The sequence below is a fragment of the Oncorhynchus tshawytscha genome, linkage group LG32 (assembly GCF_018296145.1).
Source record: "Oncorhynchus tshawytscha isolate Ot180627B linkage group LG32, Otsh_v2.0, whole genome shotgun sequence".
NCBI classification, from domain to species: domain Eukaryota; kingdom Metazoa; phylum Chordata; class Actinopteri; order Salmoniformes; family Salmonidae; genus Oncorhynchus; species Oncorhynchus tshawytscha.
The window spans coordinates 7,614,331-7,641,266 of NC_056460.1; the positions used below are offsets into that span (position 1 = coordinate 7,614,331).

The 26,936-nt window shown below is 44.7% G+C and overlaps 1 protein-coding gene across 1 annotated transcript in view; it reads right to left on the reverse strand.

Annotated features, from left to right (window-relative positions):
• Positions 1–249: 249 nt before the first annotated feature.
• Positions 250–26,936, reverse strand: part of LOC112230151 (voltage-dependent calcium channel gamma-5 subunit-like) — a 28,100-nt gene continuing 1,413 nt past the window's right edge. The window contains exons 2-6 of the mRNA XM_042310962.1: positions 15,831–16,070; positions 5,015–5,101; positions 2,484–2,624; positions 1,765–1,910; positions 250–1,147 (exon numbers count right to left, since the gene is read on the reverse strand). Of these exons, the coding sequence (XP_042166896.1) occupies positions 875–1,147; positions 1,765–1,910; positions 2,484–2,624; positions 5,015–5,101; positions 15,831–16,026 (843 nt within the window). The 5' untranslated portion in view covers positions 16,027–16,070 and the 3' untranslated portion in view covers positions 250–874. The remainder of the gene's footprint in view (positions 1,148–1,764; positions 1,911–2,483; positions 2,625–5,014; positions 5,102–15,830; positions 16,071–26,936) is intronic.

The window sequence follows — 26,936 nt, forward strand, 5'->3', positions numbered from 1 at the left end:
CTACTAACAGTAAAATCAGGACTAGCTTAGATCAACTCTGCATTCTTCATCAACTACATTACGTTCAAACTGGCTCTCCATATCTGATGGTCACACTATTGTCTACACACTATTCTCTTTTCTCTCTCTCCTTTAGCTTCATCATCACTTGATTACCCCCCTTTTCACTGCATTATGTACATCCTGTAATTCTGCAGGGACTCCATTTGGACTCCATGGATGTAGTAGTAGCTTCCTGGTTTCTTTCCATTTAAAAAAAAAAAAAAAAAAAAAAAAAAAACTTTATCTGTGTGTCTTCGTTGACAGTACAACAGTGTTTGAGCATGAGATGGACGATGAAAAGAAGTAATAAACAAGTATTTCTCTGGAAGTATGATTAAACCACAGTCATAATAAATAGAATCAAGATGAAACAATAAAATAGAGGACAACCTTTCACTTTCAAACTCCCCGCTTATGGTATCATATTATCTGACAAGTTATACAGTTGACAGAAAGTCCTATTTGGGTTACCGGGGAGATATCGGCTTATATATTGACCAAGATGGAGAACGTGCTGTATGGCGAAGGTGAACAAGGTCTGATTGGGAATCACTACTTCTACTGTACTTTGAGTAAAACCAGAGAGGGAAGGTCGGCTGTGGGGGTCGTCATCTCACAAATGTGTCAAAACTCGGGAAAAGTGCACTACAAGAGGACTTCAAAATAGGCCGTCACACACGTGGAAAAAGATACGCCTCCCCATCAGCCTCCCCCAATCGCCACCCTCTAGACCGACCAACCTAGTCTACAGCCTCAGCAACCCAGCCAGACTCTCCCTTCCTGGGGATGTGTGAGCAAACCGCCGCCCAGGCTCCAGGGCTTCACGCGGGCCTCAGCATGGGGAGGAGGACATGCGGTCGTACTCGGGACACTTGAGGAGCGCTGGGTAGTTGGAGTGGAGGGAGTGGTTCATCTGGAGCGAGGCTTCGCTGGAGATGCTGGAGGGGCTGCGGCCGCGCTGATTCCAGGTGTCCGGGTGGAGGAACTGACCAGAGTAGTCGGAGCAGTTGCTGTGGCGCGGCCCGTATAAGCCCGGGTGGGGTCTGTACATCTCCTCGGCCGTGTAGCGCTTCATGAACAGGTAGACGGACATGACGCCGGCCGTCTGGAGATACATGACAGATGCAAGGGAGCAGGATAACATACCGTAAGTATCCTCTTCAACAAACGATGGCACAACTGCAGGGTTGTGCCTTGTGCCTGTCTATGAATGCCTAATGAGGAACAGTTAATTGCCCAATCGCTGATCTCTATCAACAGACTTAATGTGGGTATCATTGCGTAAAAGATTTGAACTTCATCGACCCCTAGACCCTATTCCCTATGTCAGCGTTTCCCAAACTCTCTCCTGTTTTTCCCCCTTAGCACTATACAGGTGATTCAAATAAATGACTATTCATCGAGCTTTGAGGATTTGAATCAGCTGTGTAGTGCTAGGGGGGGAAAAAACAAAAAGTGCACCCCTTGGGGTCCCCAGGACCGAGTTTGAGGAAACGCTGCCCTATGTACTCTACATTGACAGCTGTAAGCAAAATGCATAGGCTCTAGGGGTAGGTTAGGCTCTGGGGGTAGGTTAGGCTCTGGTGGTAGGTTAGGCTCTGGGGGTAGGTTAGGCTCTAGGGGTAGGTTAGGCTCTAGGGGTAGGTTAGGCTCTAGGGGTAGGTTAGGCTCTGGGGGTGGATTTGGGATTACAATGTAATGAAGAAGCAAGGAGGAAGTTACCTCAGTGAGCAGGAAGGAGATGGCAGCGAACGCGAAGGACCAGCCGTACTGGTAGCTGAAGTAGGCCTCGTTGGTCTTGGTCCTGTTCAACATCTCATCATTAATACTGGAGATGTACAACACCAGGCCCACCACCAGAGACAGACCTAGCAGGGAGAGAGGAGGGATGGAGAGAGAGAGAAAGAAAGATGGGGGGAGAGAGAGAGAAAAAGCGAGAGTGTTTGAGACAGAGCGATAGGAAGAATACATATTCTACTGTATTTCTGATGCATAAGCAGGATGTTGTAATTCTATGGTGATACATTTGCATACTTGTACAGATATGCAACATTCCCTTAGAAATAATAAATAGTATAGCTGTCACAATGTGATCACTGATACAGGACCCAAATTTCCTGTTACTACGGAACAAGGGCTGCATTCTATGGTAATGCCAAAAATAACTGTGCATGCGATTCACTAATAGATGAAACAACAAAGACTGTGTCCTGGGGATTTTAAACTAAACAATATTGAGCCAGTTTCCCCGGACACAGATTGAACCCAGTCCTGGACTAACACACATTGTCCATGGCGATTCTCCACTGAAATAGTTTATTAGTCCAGGACTGGGTTCAATCTGCGTCCTGGGAAACTGGCCCTTAGACTCAATAAACAATGTGAAGGATCTCTTGTTCCAACAAAAATGCATTCACAGAAGTGAAATGAGGTCGTTTTACCTGAGAGGATGAAGAAGATTCCGGAGATGAAGGCCAGGATGGTGCGGTGGGGCCGGATGTGTCCGACGTTACTCAGGACAAAACCGATGAACAAGAAGAAGAGACTCACCAGGGGGAAGGGAGTGGCTGAACGGATCATCTCTGGAACAGGGGAAGGAGATAAAGGATGATACACTTTAGTACGTTTATATTTGGTGTTTCGGTTTATTCAGTCAACAGTGTCAACTCATCCCAAATCAAATCTATTGTGACGAGTCTTCTTGTGTTCTATGAAGCGTTTAAATTGAGTCAAATAAATGGTGTCCTCTAACCACTGAGATAAAGCACAGCGTGATTTGATTGACTGAGTAAAATAACCCTAAAAGCAGTGTATGGCATATCGCAAACACTATATTTGTTTCCTGGTTAAATTGGTTTTGGAACTTTTTTTTCAACTTCCCACAGTTTGATTGCTTTTTTTCCCCTCTTGAGGTCTCTGACAAACAAGGAGCAATATAGCTACCACTGTTCCTGGTCTCATTCCATTTGCACACATCAAAGGGGTGGTTCCACTGCCTGGGATGTCTCCACAGGCATCTCAACTTAAAAAGATGTTGCCGGCACCCCCACTGTGAGAATGGTTTCTCCCTGGATTCCCCTTTAACCATACCAGCATAACTATGCTATGAAGCAGGAGCGGACCATAGGAGGTCAAAATGCATAGCCTGGGTAAAGAGGTAGGTCTATGCTTCAGCCTGAGTGCCGTATATGCTTTCCAGCGACTGAATGGGTTAAATTACTGGATAGTGCAGGAGATCCCATTGGATCAATCAAATCTTTAACTATTGGGAAAACAATATTGGGATATTGCATCTACAGATACAATTGTATGAGATTTGGGCCAATCGGCACAATATTTCTGAAGTATGTGTCTAATACAATTGAGTCCGGTAGTATATTGGTCTGGTCTGTGGGTTTTGCAAATTATTTAAATTGTGAGAGCGACACAGGTCTTGTTACTGCTTTCTGAGTTTTGTAAATATTAATTTGCCCATCTTCCTCACTTAAGGCCTTATGGGAATCTCTCTCGCTCTGTATTTAGATATACTCAAACTGCATTTTAGAGAGCTGGCCCAGAGCCTCTCTCCTCTGACAGTGTGTCTCCATGGTCCTAGTGCCTGTCTGAGCATTACCCATCCTGTGTGTATCCATCTGCGTTTGGCCTGAGGGGCATCTCTCGCAAAAGAAATTGCGCCCTTGCATTTTTCATATCTCTCCCTGTATTCCTTGTTAGAGTGAAATGAGCCATGCCTCAGGGGCAAGTCAGGAATAGCACAAACATACATATGGGGGGAGATGTGTGGATTCTGTGGATATGTGTCAGTTAGGACCACTGTAGCTCTGCTGTACCTTATGTTCATTCAGTCCATCCCAAGCCTGTGTCGTATGGATTTATATTTTCTCTTACACAGAGTATACACGGCAGGGGTTGGCAACAGGCGGTCAAAATCGTCCCTCGTTTAAATTTATTTCCCCCCAAAGTTTTTAGTAACAGAAACTTTGACGTTTTTGGAAAATCATTTTTTTTTTTTTAAATCATTAAAAAAGAATGGAAAATCATTTTTTAAATTAAGCGTTTAAATGACTAAATCTGTTCAAGTATTTCCACAAAAAAGGCAAACAGACATGTGATCCTGTCTCAATGTAATGAAGGTATGAAGTTATTGTTATTTTCAAATACAATCTGTTTTTGGCCTTAGTTGTGGTCAATTTGCATTTTTACAAATGATTATAATCAACCATCCGCTCAGACAAAAATCGTCCCGCGGCTGAATCTAGTTACCTACCCCTGGCACACGCCATGCTTCAAAGCATACATCATGAGCACCTTCGGTCTCTGGGGGAATGACATATGTATGAGACATACAGCATGTGTATCACATCATTGTCCACAGAATTGACAATTATTCCTTATGATAATTGTGAGTAATTTAGGCAAAGGAAGGACGTTCCACTGAAACTCATGCCTTTTGTTTGACGTGATCAGAATGGACCCTGGGGGACTGACGATGAAGCATGTGCTTCCTCTCTTCAGGCATACCCCTCGTCCATTACTCAACTCATGTCAAAGTTATTTTTAGACTTTAAGAACAGAAATATCTTGAGCCCTAAAGTGACAGCAGTCTGTCCGGTGGCCTCGGAGTTAGACCAAGAGCTTTTCCTGACCATGTGATCTGGAACAACTCTGGTTATGGGATAGTTAATGACTTGCCCGGTCATACATTCAGGAAAAACTCTTGTCTCTACATTTATGCCCTCCCACAACAGAACGGGTGTGTTTCTGCTAGGGACCAGAGCCCGTATTCCTAAAGCATCTCAGGGTAGGAGTGCTGATCAAGGATCAGATCCGCCTGTCCATGTTATCGTATACATTGTGATCTAAAAAGGTCAAACTGATCCTATATCAGCACTCCTACTCTAAGACACTTGATATGCCCCCAGAACAGAGGAAAATGAGACAGATGAGCGTATGACAAGTCTTCTTCACTTACTCAGCACACTAACTGTAGACTCAGAGGTCAGCTGCACGTTGGTGGGCATCACATACTGAACGGTGAAACAACGGCCCTTCTCATCACCTGCAACACAAGCAAAGGAGAAGACGGCATTTATTAACCCTTTACTACACCTTTAACAGGTGAATACAAAGCCCACACACTAGGGGGCTCATCGCTAGAAAAGGGGGTAAGTAGAGTTAAATCGATGGAATGGTGCAGGAATGAAATGGCATGACTGTAGATGAATAGGGAATAGACAGAAGAGAACTGTTGCATAGAGTTGGGAATAGGGAATAGACAGAAGAGAACTGTTGCATAGAGTTGGGAATAGACATAGAAGAGAACTGTTGCATAGAGTTGGGAATAGGGAATAGACAGAAGAGAACTATTGCATAGAGTTGGAAATAGGGAATAGACATAGAAGAGAACTGTTGCATAGAGTTGGGAATAGGGAATAGACATAGAAGAGAACTGTTGCATAGAGTTGGGAATAGGGAATAGACAGAAGAGAACTGTTGCATAGAGTTGGAAATAGGGAATAGACATAGAAGAGAACTGTTGCATAGAGTTGGGAATAGACATAGAAGAGAACTGTTGCATAGAGTTGGGAATAGGGAATAGACATAGAAGAGAACTGTTGCATAGAGTTGGAAATAGGGAATAGACATAGAAGAGAACTGTTGCATAGAGTTGGGAATAGACACAGAAGAGAACTGTTGCATAGAGTTGGGAATAGACATAGAAGAGAACTGTTGCATAGAGTTGGGAATAGGGAATAGACAGAAGAGAACTGTTGCATAGAGTTGGAAATAGGGAATAGACATAGAAGAGAACTGTTGCATAGAGTTGGGAATAGACATAGAAGAGAACTGTTGCATAGAGTTGGGAATAGACATAGAAGAGAACTGTTGCATAGAGTTGGGAATAGGGAATAGACAGAAGAGAACTGTTGCATAGAGTTGGAAATAGGGAATAGACATAGAAGAGAACTGTTGCATAGAGTTGGGAATAGGGAATAGACAGGAGAGAACTGTGCCATAGAGTTGGGAATAGACAGGAGAGAACTGTTGCATAGAGTTGGGAATAGGGAATAGACAGAAGAGAACTGTTGCATAGAGTTGGGAATAGGGAATAGACAGGAGAGAACTGTTGCATAGAGTTGGGAATAGACATAGAAGAGAACTGTTGCATAGAGTTGGGAATAGGGAATAGACAGAAGAGAACTGTTGCATAGAGTTGGGAATAGGGAATAGACAGAAGAGAACTGTTGCATAGAGTTGGGAATAGACATAGAAGATAACTGTTGCATAGAGTTGGGAATAGACAGAAGAGAACTGTTGCATAGAGTTGGGAATAGACAGAAGAGAACTGTTGCATAGAGTTGGGAATAGACATAGAAGAGAACTGCTGCATAGAGTTGGGAATAGGGAATAGACATAGAAGATAACTGTTGCATAGAGTTGGGAATAGGGAATAGACAGAAGAGAACTGTTGCATAGAGTTGGGAATAGGGAATAGACAGGAGAGAACTGTTGCATAGAGTTGGGAATAGACAGGAGAGAACTGTTGCATAGAGTTGGGAATAGACAGGAGAAACTGTTGCATAGAGTTGGGAATAGACAGGAGAGAACTGTTGCATAGAGTTGGGAATAGACAGGAGAGAACTGTTGCATAGAGTTGGGAATAGACAGGAGAGAACTGTTGCATAGAGTTGGGAATAGACAGGAGAGAACTGTTGCATAGAGTTGGGAATAGACAGGAGAGAACTGTTGCATAGAGTTGGGAATAGACAGGAGAGAACTGTTGCATAGAGTTGGGAATAGACAGAAGAGAACTGTTGCATAGAGTTGGGAATAGACAGGAGAGAACTGTTGCATAGAGTTGGGAATAGACAGGAGAGAACTGTTGCATAGAGTTGGGAATAGACAGAAGAGAACTGTTGCATAGAGTTGGGAATAGACAGGAGAGAACTGTTGCATAGAGTTGGGAATAGACAGGAGAGAACTGTTGCATAGAGTTGGGAATAGACAGGAGAGAACTGTTGCATAGAGTTGGGAATAGACAGGAGAGAACTGTTGCATAGAGTTGGGAATAGGGAATAGACATAGAAGAGAACTGCTGCATAGAGTTGGGAATAGGGAATAGACAGAAGAGAACTGTTGCATAGAGTTGGGAATAGACATAGAAGAGAACTGTTGCATAGAGTTGGGAATAGACATAGAAGAGAACTGTTGCATAGAGTTGGGAATAGACATAGAAGAGAACTGTTGCATAGAGTTGGGAATAGGGAATAGACAGAAGAGAACTGTTGCATAGAGTTGGAAATAGGGAATAGACATAGAAGAGAACTGTTGCATAGAGTTGGGAATAGACATAGAAGAGAACTGTTGCATAGAGTTGGAAATAGGGAATAGACATAGAAGAGAACTGTTGCATAGAGTTGGGAATAGGGAATAGACAGAGAAACTGTTGCATAGAGTTGGGAATAGACATAGAAGAATAGACAATAGGGAATAGAAGAGAACTGTTGCATAGAGTTGGGAATAGGGAATAGACAGGAGAGAACTGTTGCATAGAGTTGGGAATAGACATAGAAGAGAACTGTTGCATAGAGTTGGGAATAGGGAATAGACAGAAGAGAACTGTTGCATAGAGTTGGGAATAGACATAGAAGAGAACTGTTGCATAGAGTTGGGAATAGGGAATAGACAGAAGAGAACTGTTGCATAGAGTTGGGAATAGACATAGAAGATAACTGTTGCATAGAATAGAAGAGAACTGTTGCATAGAGTTGGGAATAGACAGAAGAGAACTGTTGCATAGAGTTGGGAATAGACATAGAAGAATAGAGTTGGGAATAGACATAGAAGAGAACTGCTGCATAGAGTTGGGAATAGGGAATAGACATAGAAGATAACTGTTGCATAGAGTTGGGAATAGACAGAAGAGAACTGTTGCATAGAGTTGGGAATAGGGAATAGACAGGAGAGAACTGTTGCATAGAGTTGGGAATAGGGAATAGACATAGAAGAGAACTGCTGCATAGAGTTGGGAATAGGGAATAGACAGAAGAGAACTGTTGCATAGAGTTGGGAATAGACATAGAAGAGAACTGTTGCATAGAGTTGGGAATAGGGAATAGACAGGAGAGAACTGTTGCATAGAGTTGGGAATAGGGAATAGACAGAAGAGAACTGTTGCATAGAGTTGGGAATAGACAGAAGAGAACTGTTGCATAGAGTTGGGAATAGACATAGAAGAGAACTGTTGCATAGAGTTGGGAATAGGGAATAGACATAGAAGAGAACTGTTGCATAGAGTGGTGAATAGACATAGAAGAGAACTGTTGCATAGAGTTGGGAATAGGGAATAGACATAGAAGAGAACTGTTGCATAGAGTTGGGAATAGGGAATAGACAGAAGAGAACTGTTGCATAGAGTTGGGAATAGACATAGAAGAGAACTGTTGCATAGAGTTGGGAATAGGGAATAGACAGACAGAAGAGAACTGTTGCATAGAGTTGGGAATAGGGAATAGACAGAAGAGAACTGCTGCATAGAGTTGGGAATAGGGAATAGACATAGAAGAGAACTGTTGCATAGAGTTGGGAATAGACAGGAGAGAACTGTTGCATAGAGTTGGGAATAGGGAATAGACATAGAAGAGAACTGCTGCATAGAGTTGGGAATAGGGAATAGACAGAAGAGAACTGTTGCATAGAGTTGGGAATAGACATAGAAGAGAACTGTTGCATAGAGTTGGGAATAGACTTGTGTTATTTGAAAGGGTTTAAACAGACATCGACACCAGAGTTGTTAGATCAGGAAAGAGGAAGATACAAGCGACCACAGAAAGGCGGTTACTTTTACTTTGTAAGACACATAATTGTACAAATATACACCAAGCTCTTCAATGTTTGTTTGTTCCAACACCCAGCCATGACATTCTATCACCCTGTCCTGTGGGGAAAGAGTGCTTATTTTAATGTCACCCTACTCACTGGTGATGGTGTGTGTGTGCATGCATTTATTTATTTTATTTAACCTTTATTTAATTAGGCAAGTTGGTTAAGAACAAATTCCTATTTACAGTGATGGCCTACCGTATGCCTGCGCTTGAATATCTCTCTCTCTCTCTCTCTCTCTCTCTCTGCAGAGTCTTAACAGTAATTAACCCACTTCAATAAGAGAATCTTTGCTGTCAGTCTGGTATAATTTAATTACTATAACACTAGTGATGAAGAGCTATGGGATCCCTCGCTGCCTTATTAAGCCATCATTACCCCGTCCCAAATGGCACCCTATTCCCTATATAGACCACAGTAATGCACTATGTAGGGAAAAGGGGGTCATTTGGAACGCAGCCCATAGAATGATTCCATAATAAATGGAATCAAATTAGACTGCGACTTTCAGACAGACTATGTGTTCATAAATACTCTTCAGCTCTGCCCAGAAAAACATCAAAATTAGAGCACCATTTCCCAGCGTTGTACCTGGAAATGAGCGTGGGCACTCAGGTGACTGGTTAGGCCAGGAGGAGGACTTGGTGAACAGGTGAACCATGGTTAGATGGTTTGGTGGAATGAAAGGACGTGTTTGTACTTTTGTACAGTACCCCTACTTGTCCAAATCAGGCCCCCAGTTTCTGGTCTGGAGCGTGAAGTCACAAGCTCTGCTGGTCGTCTACTTCGTAGCAACCTAGCGGTGCCAAAAGCCCTGGTTGGCCCTAGAAAGTAAATTCCAATCGCCAGAAGGGCCCAAAACATTTTTTTTGGGGGGGGGGGACGTTTTGGGCTCTAAAATTAGTTTATTATGGATCAGCTTCGTTCCCCACTGTGAATTAATTTAAAGTCCACTACAAGTTTAAGATATTTAATCAAATACTGATCCATTCTGACTACTACATCGGTTGTCATACAGGACCATGTACTGACGCAGACCAATTACGGGCCGGCAGGCTACGAGGAGATGCCATGCAGCAATATGACGTGCTTCAAATTGTCCACATGAATGAGTGGAAGACGTCAGCACTGTCTACTGTTTTTAATGTCTACGGTCCAAAGTCGATAGGTGGCCGATTTCAGTTTGTTCTAACTCAATAACAAATCCCCTTCATGTTTCTTACTCGCTATGAGGTGGTTTACTGAACTCTTATTAAGCATACTCCTGGACTAAAAAAAGCATGTTCAATCAGTGACCTGTTTGCAAACTACTATAGCACCCTAGTATAGCACTACTATAGCACCCTAGTATAGCACTACTATAGCGCACTACTATAGCACCCTAGTATAGCACTACTATAGCACTCTACTATAGCACCCTAGTATAGCACTACTATAGCACCCTAGTATAGCACTACTATAGCACCCTAGCATAGCACTACTATAGCACCCTAGTATAGCACTACTATAGCACCTTACTATAGCACCCTACTATAGCACCCTAGTATAGCACTACTATAGCACCTTACTATAGCACTACTATAGCACCCTACTATAGCACCCTAGTATAGCACTACTATAGCACCCTAGTATAGCACTACTACAGCACTACTATAGCACCCTAGTATAGCACTACTATAGCACCCTAGTATAGCACTACTATAGCACCCTAGTATAGCACTACTATAGCACCCTAGTATAGCACTACTATAGCACAGCACTACTATAGCACCCTAGTATAGCACTACTATAGCACCCTAGTATAGCACTACTATAGCACCCTAGTATAGCACTACTATAGCACCCTAGTATAGCACCCTAGTATAGCACTACTATAGCACTCTACTATAGCACCCTAGTATAGCACTACTATAGCACCCTAGTATAGCACTACTATAGCACCCTAGCATAGCACTACTATAGCACCCTAGTATAGCACCCTAGTATAGCACTACTATAGCACCTTACTATAGCACCCTACTATAGCACCCTAGTATAGCACTACTATAGCACCTTACTATAGCACTACTATAGCACCCTACTATAGCACCCTAGTATAGCACTACTATAGCACCCTAGTATAGCACTACTACAGCACTACTATAGCACCCTAGTATAGCACCCTAGTATAGCACTACTATAGCACCCTAGTATAGCACTACTATAGCACCCTAGTATAGCACTACTATAGCACAGCACTACTATAGCACCCTAGTATAGCACTACTATAGCACCCTAGTATAGCACTACTATAGCACCCTAGTATAGCACTCTACTATAGCACCCTCGTCATAACATCATCTTCATAGTCTGATGGGCATGAGAGAAGCAAGCTTTTATACAGTGGATTGGCCAGAGTCAGTACAAGCACAAATCAAACAGAGACTGGGACCAACAGCCGCATTTAATACCCCCACTCAATGGACGCTACTCAGCAGAAATACTGGGCCTAACACAGCCCATTCACTCTCTGGTGTAATGATGTATTGTAACTGTACTGAGCCAGATAGACCCTGTGTGTCTGTCACTAACTAACCCAACACAAGCCTAGATTTTCTGGGTCAAACGGATAGCTAGTTGGGGCAGTTTAGCAACAAGGCCATTAAATCACAGCTAAAACTTCAATGGAAGTTGGTCTTTTGGACCAAAGCAAAATGTCCTCTATTTAATCACCACAGAAACATGTAATGTTGACAGTGTGTTGCCTGAGGATTTATGGGAGGTAAGGATGGACACCGAGGGCAAAAAAAAAGACAAGTTAAATGGATGTACCTAGGAGTGTGCTTTGTAACATCATGCCACTCTGTGATGCTTGCTGGAAAGTATATTGCTGGTGGAGGGAGAAATTAGCCAGTCCTCCCCATTTATACCTCCACCAGCCTTCACTGGTATAATGGCAATATAGAAACAAATCCTGTTTATTGTCCTCACAAATATTACTTAGCAAGTGCATGCATTTTAAATACAGTAAAATGTTAGGTCGCTAGTTTGATTCTCATGCACTGGCTACAGTTGATTGTGTCAGCCTCAGTATCCAGAGGCTACCTGGGGGGAGAGAGTACAGTACATCAGAGAGGAAGTGAATACCTGGTTTACTGCTCGGAAACACTTTGAAAGCTGCCGTCGCTAAGAGAGAAAAGGGGTGAAAGTTAGTGCTTCCTGCTTACACTTCCTGCTTCAAGCTCCCAGCATGCCTCGGGGGCAGTGAGGGGGGGGGGGGTCAGAAGTGGAGGAGCACCCCTGTGATAGGGCACAAGGTAACCATGCGGGGTGGAGAAAAGCCAGTGTTAGTTCAACCTTGAAACAAGGCTTGTCACGGTCAGAGGAGAAGGAGAAGGTGAACAGGGGTGTTGGGTTAGCTTGGCTAGTAGGGTCACTACTGCGTCTTCAGAACGGGGCCAGTTTACGGACCTGCGCAATAGGACAGGTGTTGTATGCTGTAATGACGAGCGGCATGGGCCAGCGCTGACGAACAGTTCAGCAATGGGACACATGGGGTAGTGACAAAGGAAAAGGGGAATGTAGAAGAGCATGATTTCCCACCCCCCTCAGCGTACCAGAGCAAGAGAGCAGCCAGGGTGAGTTGACAGGACAAGTAATGGTAATAACCCAACATGGGTAGACAGGGTAACTCAAGGACAGATTATTGGGATGCAGCCGGGAGGGAGTGGAGAGAGGAGAGGATGAACATTTGACTCTCAAGAGTGGGTCCTGTGGCGGTCTAGTGAATCAGGACTGGGGTGCCAGCCTGTTTCGCCGCCTCGCCAACTTCCTGTCATCACTTACCAAAAACAGAAACAGACTGGCACCAGGGCCAGCTAGAAGGTACCAGTCATTAGACATAGAAACTGAAGTAAACACCGGTCAGTGTCCCCGAATGGTTAAGGGTTATGATGATCAAATCAAATCATGAAATCAAATGTTATGTCACATACACATGGTTAGCAGATGCTAACCCGAGTGCTAGTGAAATGCTTGTGCTTCTAGTTCCGACAGGGCAGTAATATCTAACAAGTAATCTAACAATTCCCCAACTACCTAATACACACAAATCTAAAGGGGTGAATGAGAATGTGTACATGTAAGTATATGGATGAGCGATGGCCGAGCGGCATAGGCAAATTGCAATAGATGGTATAAAATACAGTATATACATGTGATATGAGTATTAAAGTAGCATTATTTAGAGTGGCATAGTATAAAGTGACTAGTGATCCATTTATTAAAGTGGCCATTGATTGGGCCTCAATGTAGGCAGCAGCCTCTCTGAGTTAGTGATTGCTGTATAACAGTCTGATGGCCTTGAGGTAGAAGCTGTTTTTCAGTCTCTCGGTCCCTGCTTTGATGCACCTGTACTGACCTCGCCTTCTGGATGGTAGCGGTGTGAACAGGCAGTGGCTCAGGTGGTTGATGTCCTAGATTATCTTTTTGGCCTCCCTGTGACATTGGGTGCTGTAGGGGGGCAGGTAGTTTGCCCCCGGTGATGCGTTGCACAGACTTCACCACCCTCTGGAGAGCCTTGCGGTTGAGGGCAGTGCAGTTGCCATACCAGGCTATGACACAGCCCGACAGGATGCTCTCGATTGTGCATCTGTAGAAGTTTGTCAGGGTTTTGGGTGACATGGCCACGCAGTCGTGGGTGAATAAGGAGTACAGGAGGGGGCTGAGCACGCACCCTTGTTGTCCCCCAGTGGAGATGTTGTTTCCTACCTTCACCACCTGGGGGCGGCCTGTCAGAAAGGCCAGGGCCCAATTGCACAGGGCAGGGTTGAGACCCAGGGCCTCCAGCTTGATGATGAGCTTGGAGGGTACTATGGTGTTGAATGCTGAGCTGTAGTCAATGAACAGCATTCTTACATATTTATTCCTTTTGTCCAGAAGGGATAGGGAAGTGTGCAGTGTGATGGCAATTGTGTCATTTGTGGACCTGTTGGGCCGGTATGAAAACAGAAGTGGGTCTAAAGTGGCCGGTAAGGTGGAGGTGATATGATTCTTGACTAGTCTCTCAAAGCACATGATGACAGAAGTGAGTGCTACGGGGCGGTAGTCATTTAATTCAGTTATCTTTGCCTTCTTGGGTACAGGAACAATGGTAGCCATCTTGAAGCATGTGGGGACAACAGACTGGGATAGGGAGCGATTGAATATGTCTGTAAACACACCAGCAAGCTGGTCTGCGCATGCTCTGAGGACGAGGCTAGGGATGCCGTCTGGGCCAGCAGCCTTGCGAGGGTTAACACGCTTTACTCACGTCAGCCACAGAGAGTGGGGGAGGGGGATTTGGGGTGCAGTCCTTGTTAGCGGGCCGCGACGGTGGAATTTTATTATCCTCAAAGCGGGCAAAGAAGGTGTTTAGTTTGTCTGGAAGCGTGACGTCGTTGTCCGTGACGTGGCTGGTCTTCTTTTTGTAGTCCATGATTGTCTGTAGACCCTGCCACATACGTCTCGTGTCTGGGCCGTTGAATCGTGACTCCACCTTGTCCCTGTACTGGTATTTTGCTTGTTTGATTGCCTTGCAGAGGGAATAACTACACTGTTTATATTTAGTCACATTCCCAGACCTCTTTCCATGGTTAAATGCGGTGGATTGGACTTTCAGTTTTGCGCGAATGCCGCCATCCATCGACTGTTTCTGGTTAGGGTAGGTTTTAATAGTCACAGTGGGCAGAACATCTCCAATGCAGTTCTTTATAAATGCACTCACCGAGTCAGTGTATAGGTCGATGTTGTTCTCTGAGGCTGACCGGAACATATTCCAGTCTGCGTGATCAAAACAATCTTGAAGCGTGGCTTCCGATTGGTCGGATCAGCGTTGAATGGTTCTCGTCACTGGTACATCCTGTTTGAGTTTCTGCCTATAAGACGGTAGGAGCAAGATGGTGTCATGGTCGGATTTGCCAAAGGGAGGGCTTTGTATGCATTGCGGAAGTTAGAGTAGCAGTGGTCGAGGGTATTTCCCCCTCGCGTAGCGCAATCAATATGCTGGTAGAATTTAGGTAGCCTTGTTCTCTAATTTACTTTGTTAAAATCCCCAGCTACAATAAATGCAGCCTCAGGATATATGGTTTGCATATAGTCCAGTGAAGTTCCTTAATGGCCATCTTGGTGTCTGCTTGAGGGGGAATGTACACAGTTGTGACTATAACTGACGAGAAATCTCTTGGTAGGTACGCCTAAGGAGCAGCGTCTACCTTGATCCTAGATTCGTGCTGAAGGGCAACATCTAGGGCGGCAGGTAGCTTAGCAGTTAGAGCGTTGGGCCAGTAACTTAAAGTCCGCTGGTAAAAATCTGACAATGTGTCCTTGAGTAATTTGCTCCAGGGGCACCGTACTACTAAACTCTTAGAAAAAAGGTGTTATCTAGAACCTTAAAGGGTTATTTGGCTGTCCCCATAGAATAACCTTTTTTTGGTTCCAGGTAGAATCCCTTTTGGTTCCATGTAGAACCCTCTGTAGAAAGGGTACATACAACCCAAAGGGTTCCAAATGGGTTTTTCGGCTGTCCCAATAGGAGAACCCTTTTGGGTTAGTGTGTTCCAAAAGGGTTCTACCTGGAACCAAAAAGGGTTCTCCACGGGGACAGCCGAAGAACCCTGTTGGAACCCTTTTTCTAAGTGTGTTTGGCTGACATCGTAAAACCACACATTTCACTGTACCTATCTGGTGTTTGTGAGAAAGCATATATATATATATATATATATTTTATTGACCTTGATCTTACACTTGTGCCTGAGGGGCAACATCTACTCACCAAATATGAATCAGACTCTCCACATCTCTGACTGCAGGGACATATGCATCTCTAAGCTGAACTGATCCTAGATCTGTCCTTAAGGGGCAACGTCGACCCCTAACTAGAAACTTACCAGCTGTGAAGCAGACCCTCCAGAGGCCCGAGTGCAGGGACATGCGTAACTCGGTACTCTGGTTGAGGGGCAGGATGACGCCCTCCTCCAGATAGAGCCAGTAGTCAGTACTGACAGCGACGCCCAGCAGGCCCAGGGCACACACAGCGAACACGCTGCTCAGCACCGTCAACACCTTCCTGCCACACAGGGTCATACCACATCCACAACTGCAGGGGGCGCCGCCGGCAGAAAGAGAAACTGCAGAGAGACAGAGAGGATGGAGTTGGTGGAGAGTTAATAGAAACAGGTAGTGGTCGGTGTCACAGTAGTCAATGATAAGGCCATGTCTATGTCCTAATGGTCAATTGTAAGGCAATGGCTAAGACCCCATGGTCAAGCCTGCGTCCCAGTTGTCAATTGCCAGACAAACTTGTAGGTAGTTTAAGCCAGGAGCATTACCTGGGAGGCAGCGCTGCCTGCCAGGCATGTCTCAGTGTGTCACAAATGTCCCAGTAATCCTCCCTGCTCTCCTTTCCATCCTGACAACTAATCGGTGTATCATAGTTCAGTGTACTTTTATATTAGTGTATTACATTGTCAGTTGTTTTGCTGTATTTTAGAAAATAGCCTGGTGCCCTGATCTCTCAAAATAATTATTCAAATAACCATCGTGCTTCATGAACATTGGGCTGATTTTGAAAAAGCTGAACTTTGAACTGCAGTTGTCGGTTTGGCTGTCCTCACCTTGCCTCAGGCCCCAGGCCCCAGGCCCAAACCACACACCACTAATAGTGCTGGGGAAGCCTGTGAATGGCTCCAACACCTTACATTACTCCTCATATTCCTTAATTCAGCCCATCGGATTAACACAGCATGATCTGGGATCGGATTAACACAGCATGATCCGGCCAAGACCGATCGGATTAACACAGCATGATCTGGGATCGGATTAACACAGCATGATCCGGCCAAGACCGATCGGATTAACACAGCATGATCCGGTCAAAAACCGATCGGATTAACACAGCATGATCTGATCAAAAACCGATCGGATTAACACAGCATGATCCGGGATCGGATTAACACAGCATGATCCGGTCAAGACTGATCGGATTAACACAGCATGATCCGGTCAAGACCGATCGGATTAAGACAGCATGATCCGGTCAAGACCGATCGGATTAAGACAGCATGATCCGGTAAAGACCGATCGGATTAACACAACACGATCCAGTCAAGCAGAAGTCCAGCAGTCTTACACTATGGTGGTGTGACATATGCAACAGTTTATTGATGTTGATGCTCCATCAGTCATAAACACTGATCACTTGGTTGCAGTAGCCGTAGCCCACGCTAGCCGGAAGCCTGGTTTCCTGGCATGCATGGGGATATGTGTTGAAAAGGCATTTCACATAATGAGTTGTCTGTTTACTGCCACTGGCTGTTTGAGTGGGAGTGTGTGTGTGAGAAATAGCAATCTAATCAGGCTTTGTTTTTTCTCTCTTTGCATCGACTTGGGTGGCTTCGTGTGGCTTCACCACCCCTTGTATCACGATGTTGATAACATTTGCGCCACGACCCCTCGTATCACGATATCGATAACATTTGCGCCATGACCCCTTGTATCACGATGTCGATAACATGGCCTCACGACCCCTCGTATCACGATGTCGATAACATGGCCTCACGACCCCTCGTATCACGATGTCATAACATGGCCTCAAGTATCACGATGTCGATAACATGGCCTCACGACCCCTCGTATCACGATATGGTAACATGGCCTCACGACCCCTCGTATCACGATGTCGATAACATGGCCTCACGACCCCTCGTATCACGATGTCATAACATGGCCTCCATCACTGTATCACGATGTGATAACATGGCCTCACGACCCCTCGTATCACGATGTCGATAACATGGCCTCACGACCCCTCGTATCACGATGTCGATAACATGGCCTCACGACCCCTCGTATCACGATGTCCATGGCCTCACGACCCCTTATCACGATGGATAACATGGCCTCACGACCCCTGGGGATAACATGGCCTCATGTATCACGATGTCGATAACATGGCCTCATTTCACGATATAACATGGCCTCAGTTGTCGATAACATGGCCTTTATCACGATGCCATGGCCTCACGGTATCACTGTGGCCTCACGACCCCTCGTATCACGATGGGATAACATGGCCTCACGACCCCTCGTATCACGATATCGATAACATGGCCTCACGACCCCTCGTATCACGATATCGATAACATGGCCTCACGACCCCTCGTATCACGATATCGATAACATGGCCTCACGACCCCTCGTATCACGATATCGATTGGCCTCACGACCCCTGTTTTAACATGGCCTCACGACCCCTCGTATCACGATATCGATAACATGGCCTCACGACCCCTCGTATCACGATAACATGGCCTCACGACCCCTCGTATCACGGCTCGATAACATGGCCTCACGACCCCTTATCACGTATCATAACATGGCCTCACGATGTCACGATATCGATAACATGGCCTGACCCCTCGTATCACGCGATAACATGGCCTCACGACCCCTCGTATCACGATATCGATAACATGGCCTCACGACCCCTCGTATCACGATATCGATAACATGGCCTCACGACCCCTCGTATCACGATATCGATAACATGGCCTCACGACCCCTCGTATCACGATATCGATAACATGGCCTCACGACCCCTCGTATCACGATATCGATAACATGGCCTCACGACCCCATGGCGTATCACGATATCGATAACATGGCCTCACGACCCCTCGTATCACGATATCGATAACATGGCCTCACGACCCCTCGTATCACGATATCGATAACATGGCCTCACGACCCCTCGTATCACGATATCGATAACATGGCCTCGACCCCTCGTATCACGATATCGATAACATGGCCTCACGACCCCTCGTATCACGATATCGATAACATGGCCTCACGACCCCTAACATGATAACATGGCCTCACGACCCCTCGTATCATGGCGATATCGATAACATGGCCTCACGACCCCTCGTATCACGATATCGATAACATGGCCTCACGACCCCTCGTATCACGATGTCGATAACATGGCCTCACGACCCCTCGTATCACGATATCGATAACATGGCCTCACGACCCCTCGTATCACGATATCGATAACATGGCCTCACGACCCCTCGTATCACGATATCGATAACATGGCCTCACGACCCCTCGTATCACGATATCGATAACATGGCCTCACGACCCCTCGTATCACGATATCGATAACATGGCCTCACGACCCCTCGTATCACGATATCGATAACATGGCCTCACGACCCCTCGTATCACGATATCGATAACATGGCCTCACGACCCCTCGTATCACGATATCGATAACATGGCCTCACGACCCCTCGTATCACGATATCGATAACATGGCCTCACGACCCCTCGTATCACGATATCGATAACATGGCCTCACGACCCCTCGTATCACGATATCGATAACATGGCCTCAACCCCTCATCACGATATCGATAACATGGCCTCACGACCCCTCGTATCACGATATCGATAACATGGCCTCACGACCCCTCGTATCACGATATCGATAACATGGCCTCACGACCCCTTGTATCACGATATCGATAACATGTGGGTACGAATGTATAAGATGAGACTAATGTATCTCATTTAAAGGGCTTTCGCATGTTCATCGTTTCAAAGGAGCGAGCCACAGTCATTGTTGCAACAGCGGTAATGACTTGGTAATGTAAATATCTCATCTGACCTCGGTGACTGTGGATGCAACATGTCATCTCTCCCACTACGGTTGACTCACTATGGTACAGCTATGCGTGTAATGACACTGGCCTATTCCATCATTACCAACAAACCACTTTATAATTTGGACAATTAGAAAATCAATTACATTTAATTAGAAGTGGATGACGGCAAAAGGTCCATAGGCCTTCTCTTCAAACCAAATGTAAATTTGGGCCATGTAGCTCACTCAGAGGTGGAACATTTCCATTGGTCAGCTATCAGGAAGGAAAGGAGATGAGGTGATAGGGACACAACCATTGACTCACCAGTCAATCAAATTGTACTTTTTTAGCACAAAGGTCCAGCATGTGTAAGCAATGAGGGGCATTATCAGGTAGCCAATCAGTCCCCATTCAGTAAAGCTTCGACCCACACGTCCACTTAGACATTAATACCAGCCTTTCAACACCAGTGGCTTCGCTAGCATGTGAAGCGCTAGTTTGCATGTCATGCACAAGGCCATTCATTGACAGGCTACTGTGTTTTATCATAGGGCGGTTAACATTCAATGCTAGCATCCCATTGCGCTCATTCTGCGTTACACCCACAAGGCATCATTACCAAACCTCTAGAAATAGAGATCTATCAAGGCAGTTTGAGCTTCAATGTATAGAAGGCCTACTTCCTGGTGTGGACACAATTACAGCTTTCTAAATGACAGAATTTGAAATGATAGACGACAAAAAGCTACGCCTAAATGACAGAACACTGAATGATAATACGAAATGACAGAACACTAAATCACAATACTGACAGAGCACCAAATGACAGAATACTAAATGATACAAAACATAATGACCGAACAGACATCCAGACGTCATTAGTCCTTGTGCGATCAGTCAGAAATAGTCTGTCCATATTAAAGTGGCTGGGGAAATAGGGTAAAAAAAGTGTGCGATTCTCTATTTCAACTGGATTTGGACACTTTTTTTAATTTTATTTTTTTACAGATTTGTCTGTGTACATTAATGACTGTTAACTTGTTCTATGAAAAGTGTCCAAAACAGCTACTTCCACGGGAAGTTATTAGCAAAGATATTCTATGTTGTTATATTCATGAACTCTTATACCAGGAGAAAGCAACCAGTGCAGAGTGTTGTTGTTGACCTTTGGGTCATATACAAGTAAAAGACTGAGAAATATCCAGACAGACTTATCTTTTCTGCAGTGAAAATACCAGGAAGTTAGAAGTGGGAATGCTGTTTCATAGTCTATCTAGTTGACGTCTAAGTGTCATGGTGAAATTATTGCCGTTAGGGCAGAACAATATCCTCTACCTCAACATGAAAATGAGAAGGAAAAAAAAACTAAAATATGAAATATTAATCATCTCTTTGACAACTTATTTCCAATTCCCTCAGATGTCATTATCCTAGTGGTAGCAACCTTTTGAGGAGCCATTTGCTCTGCTCTCTGCCTAAGGCAGTCTGTTTCTCCTACCCAAAGGATAGCAAGATTAAATGCTTAACATCAGTAGTTAGTGGTTTTTTGATTTTGGAATCATCGGTTTCCTAGATTTGTATGGATCCACTTATAAGGGCTGTTCTTAGGCACGACGCAACGTCATTAGAGCAGTCAAAAGACATGTTTTGTCATACCCATGGTATACAATCTTATATACCCCAGCTTTCAGCCAATCAGCATTCAGGGCTCGAACCACCCAGTTTATAATTTCAAATATATAATATTTGGAGAGTGTCGTTGTGTCCAATCCTTGCTACTTGAAGCACAGTCTTGGCAAAGGCTTAATGCCAATGGTACAGTGCGGAGTACAGGAAGCTATGATGATGTCCAACTTGCCAGTTTAATGTGTGAGTCATTGGTTTCCAAGAAACTTATCGACAAATGCACATAACACACACATGCTTGCATCTGCACACACACTTTTCGGATTAGATCAAAGGATACCCACAGCCAATAACCATTGAAATTCTCCATCATGTCCATTCACACACACACACAAAGAGATCAACAGGCCCCATTCAATCTACTATGAATACTAATTCAGTCCACACATTGTTTCAGCCCGTATGGGATTATGAACGGAGATTGAGCCGAGAAAAACTGTCTATTGACCAATGTGTCTCATTAGATGTTCAAAGCTTCCAGGGCCTAAGCAGGGAGATCCAAAAAGCCCCATAGTCGCCCTTTGCATTTTTACAAACTACCTTTGAAGAAGGTGGACACATCCATTCTGTGACTGGAATCCAATACCAGTCCAATACGTGGATGAACACCCAACAGCGACAATCTAGTGAACCATACTTCCTGTTTAGTGTCTAGCATTTTCTATTACTATAGAAACCTAACAGTCTTATTTGATAGCACCTGAAGCCATTTTGACCATGCACCTACTCTGGGTTCTGTTCATAAAAGGCAAGCGATAGAAAACTAAAAGGATTGTTTCTTATTAGACAAGTCCCAGTTCCGTTTCATTTTTCTCCGGTTGGTGCTTTATGAACATGACCCAGGTCTGTTCTGTGGTGTGTTTCCCACCACTCGAGGGCGGAGTTCATTTTAACAGCGATTTAAAGCCAATTTATGCTTGATCTGAAAATGTGGTCTGATGCTTCGTATGGAGGGTGTGACGCAATTGCGTAGCCTCCAGAGGAATGCAAGAGGCCAAATCAAGCTCCGTACTGCATCGCCGTGCACCTCTCAAACTTTGTAACAATGCAGACGGCTCCGTATAGCTCCACATTGACATGATTGGTTGACGGCGAAAGGCAAAATGTAGATTTCAAATCAAATCAAATGTTATTTGTCACATACACATGGTTAGCAGATGTTAATGCAAGTGTAGCGAAATGCTTGTGCTTCTGCTTGTGCTTTGCTCTGACTTCTGCGGAGGCCGCATCGCAGTAAATGCTGTACGGCAACAGCAGATGTCAGATTGACCACGTAGCGCCTTTTAGGCAGATATGCACATCTATCTAACTGTCTCCAGTGGAATGGAACCCACTGCATCACCACTAAACTAGGTCAGTCAGTACTCTCTCTGTCCATTCAATTAGCATGCACCCAGCCTCATCAGCCTCCATTCAACCCAAAAACCAACTACTGTTTTTCAACACAACCGCCGGAAAGTCAATGATGCAATGAAACAGAACTCTGTTCACAGAACTCTCACAGTCTCTTGGAAAAAGGGGTTCATGGTGGTCACTGGTCAGGATCGCATATGGAATGTATATGTTTAGGCTAAGGCGTTATCCATTGGTTGCTTGGAGGCACCGTCCTTGTCATCATCGAGTGTCATTTGCGATTGGTAGATAATTCTCTCAATTTTAGACGTCATCGACACTCTGTTTGTGGATGTTGCTAATAGGCTACACCTGCTCATTTTAATACCAAGCATTCTGAACATTGTAGCTCATGCAAATTCAACAGTATGAAACAGCTAGTTGGGCTTCTATTACCCAACCGACTTGGTCCCTACCACCGAACGTGATGGTCATAGGACCTGGTTATAATCCGGTAACCGCTGGAGTTACTCAGACATTTGTCAGTAGCAGAACAGAAATGCATGTTAACTAAAATGTTTTTGTTTTGTTTTTTTAAACATTATTTCTCTCTCAAGGATTCGTCTGTGCACTCCTTTCGGGAAAGCCACTGACCCAGTTTCCATGACGGCCAGATGTCGCTACGCACCGTCTCCAGAGTAACGTGGCCTGTGTGTTCCACTGATGCGAGCGGGCGGTCAGTGGGGTGGACAGCATCAGAGGACTATAGGGCCCTGGGGTCAGTGGCTCGACATGGGGGACACGACATGGGGCCATGGTGGAATTTAGCAGCTAGCTAGCCACAATCACCCTCCATAGCCCCTGTATATAGCACTAGCATACAGTAGCATAGGCACTACAGGGCTGTGCTAACTCAGCCATACTCATATGTCAGTCTTCTTGACCAACAAAACACTCAGACTCCCGGTACTCTTCCCCAGGTCATAAAGGTCATGTTATTTCACCTCTGTGCTCCCAAAACAACATTCCACTGGCCCTCCATCTAAATATTTTAATATTATATTATATATATAATATTTAAAAAAAAAGAGGGCTTCATTTTTTAACACAAACTCAACCCAACAGTTAAACCTCTGGAGACTCTGCAGAGGGCATCTTACCAGCCTAGAGTCTTTAGGGTTCAGAGGCAACAACGGACTGACTCTGACTGAGTGCCTGGGGACAGTTAATGTCAGAACATGTTAATATGCTTGAGCAGTGCTTGCCTCACTCCAAGCCTTTTATGCTGCTCCAAAGGCATCTCCCTGACAGATCTCAGCCAGTGTTTCTTGGCTCTGCTCGCCTCTTCGGTCACACTTCATTCGTATGGTCCCAATTTTCCATCTGTAAATGCTCTACAGATGGTCATACTATCTGTTGATAAGCAACTGCTTTCTAAGGTTACAGTAAGGATGGGGTTTAAGTTTAGAATAAGGGTTAGGGTTCGGGTTAGAGATAGTAGATAGTTAGTTGAAATGTTACTGATAATCTGTAGAGCATCTACAGATAGACTATCCAAAGAAAGTGTTACCGCCTCTTCAAACATGGCCAGATTGTCAACAGCCTGTCAATCAACTCCAAATCCCAAAATAAAATAAGAGGAACTGTGGTCATCATTTTCTCAAATCAAATTCTTTCAGATGACACTCCACTGTTGATTATGTCAGAAATCTATAATTGGATCTGATCAAATGTATTTTCACTTAAAAATGAAGACACATAAGTGAGTCTCTTTATACCTATAGCTGTATGCTACGAGGAACTCTCCCACAGTTCCTCATAAACGTAGAGGCAAACGTCATGGCAGTGCATTGCGTTTGAGAGGCAAATGGCACAACACAGCCAGTCACCCGGAGAAATGGCACATTCTCCGGCTTTGTCATGAGACCAAGTACTGCTCTCTCTTTAAGTACTTAGCCATGTCTCTTTTGTGTGCGGCACAATACTAAGGTTCCCACATTAAGGAAGACCGAATAGGCTCATGGGCCAGTCGGAAGAAACAGCGCTTACATGTAAGAGTCACAAAGTTAGTGTGTTGTTATGACAGTGCCATAGGGGAGAGACAGACAGACAGACAGACAGACAAACAGACAGGGGCATAGGCAGGCTGGCTGAGACACTGTAATAGTGTAAAGCGGACAGACAGGAGGACAGACTGTACAAGAAGAGGCAGGCTCTGTGATATGGGACCTCCACCAGAAAGAGAGAGAGAGAGAGTGGTATTAGCTCCCTGTCAAGCAGATGCTGACGCAGTGTCAGTGTACATCGGCTGTGAACTAGCCTGTGGTAGCAGCCAGGACATTGGTCCGTGTTCATGACTGCCAGTCTCCAAGGCTACAGACTACAGGCATGTATAGGCTTGACAGATAACAACTAATTTCTCTCTTACTTCATTATGACTTTTCAACGGCAATTTTAAAAGTTGGTTTTTATTGTATTCAGTTGTATCCAAAACAACACAGTTAGTTAGTCTTTGATTATGACAACTATCATGGAATGACCTGGGGATGCGAAGGGAAAGTCCGGCATACAAGGAACGCCTTTGTCACAAGTGTTACAGGATTGTAAATAATAACCAACTGCAATTAAAAGCACAAGACAAAAATCACCCAATATCTCAGTTTGATCCTTGTTTTTGTTGATTATCTACATGAACGACACGCAGCCCAATCTAACCTATTGGACGTTCGGCGGACACTACCGATTGGGACTGTTCCATGACCGCGTGCCCATGCCAATAAAGCACACATACCATTACCATGTGCTGTCCAACTCACACCTATGTGCTCTGGAAAGTGTTGGGTTAATGTGAACCCTGTCTAGCCTCCCTAACCTAGGTAACTCTACACGACTGAGACCACTAGTCACGTGTTTACAAAGTACTCCGAGGGCCGAGGCTGCCTGCAACTCATTAGTCATAGGTGACTCTAGACTCTACTCCACGGTGACTCTAGACTCTACTCCACGGTGACTCTACTCCACAGTGACTCTACTCCACAGTGACTCTACTCCACAGTGACTCTACTCCACAGTGACTCTACTCCACAGTGACTCTACTCCACAGTGACTCTACTCCACAGTGACTCTACTCCACAGTGACTCTACTCCACAGTGACTCTACTCCACAGTGACTCTACTCCACAGTGACTCTACTCCACAGTGACTCTACTCCACAGTGACTCTACTCCACAGTGACTCTACTCCACAGTGACTCTACTCCACAGTGACTCTACTCCACAGTGACTCTACTCCACAGTGACTCTACTCCACAGTGACTCTACTCCACAGTGACTCTACTCCACAGTGACTCTACTCCACAGTGACTCTACTCCACAGTGACTCTACTCCACAGTGACTCTACTCCACAGTGACTCTACTCCACAGTGACTCTACTCCACAGTGACTCTACTCCACAGTGACTCTACTCCACAGTGACTCTACTCCACAGTGACTCTACTCCACAGTGACTCTACTCCACAGTGACTCTACTCCACAGTGACTCTACTCCACAGTGACTCTACTCCACAGTGACTCTACTCCACAGTGACTCTACTCCACAGTGACTCTACTCCACAGTGACTCTTTAGAAGAGGAAATATTTAATATCGCCTGCTGACAAATTCTTAGATTGTAAATATGATTAGGCCCAATGTGAGTAACATGACAGACTAATTAGTCATCGTGTATAGGCATGCATTAGTCGAACATCTGCACATTTAATTTAGCATGAGCACTCAATTCAGTTGCATGTGCCTATAGGGACTAACATATTACACGTAATGTAAATTCTATTCTAAAGTGCTATCCACCCAGCACACTCATTTAAGTGCCTCCACAATTAAGATGAAACATTTCTTAGTCATTACCGTTAAATTAAATACAGGATTGTATTATTAAATATGTATTAGCTATGAGGTGCTGAACTTCGGAAGATTGTCAGACAAGGGGAGCAGAGAACTCAACAGCTACTTCAGCAGGTTGGCAGGAGGAAAGTAGGCAGGGTTTGATGGCTGCATGCGTCACATATACTGTAGGCCTATAGAAAACGCTTTGGTTAAAAGTTTCCGCCAACTATTACTTCTGGGCTTTGTTATAGTCTGTTGAGCTGTAGAAAATTGGCCGTTCAGTCCTTCTCATGACCCAGCTATTACCAATATTGGTCCGGGACACAATGACTGGCTTTCAGCCAAGTTTGTCTACAACCTTTTCTAGTGCAGAGTGCTTTGGGATATTTGCATTGCATTTCACATTTGATCATGATACAAAATAGACTTTACACTTTTATAA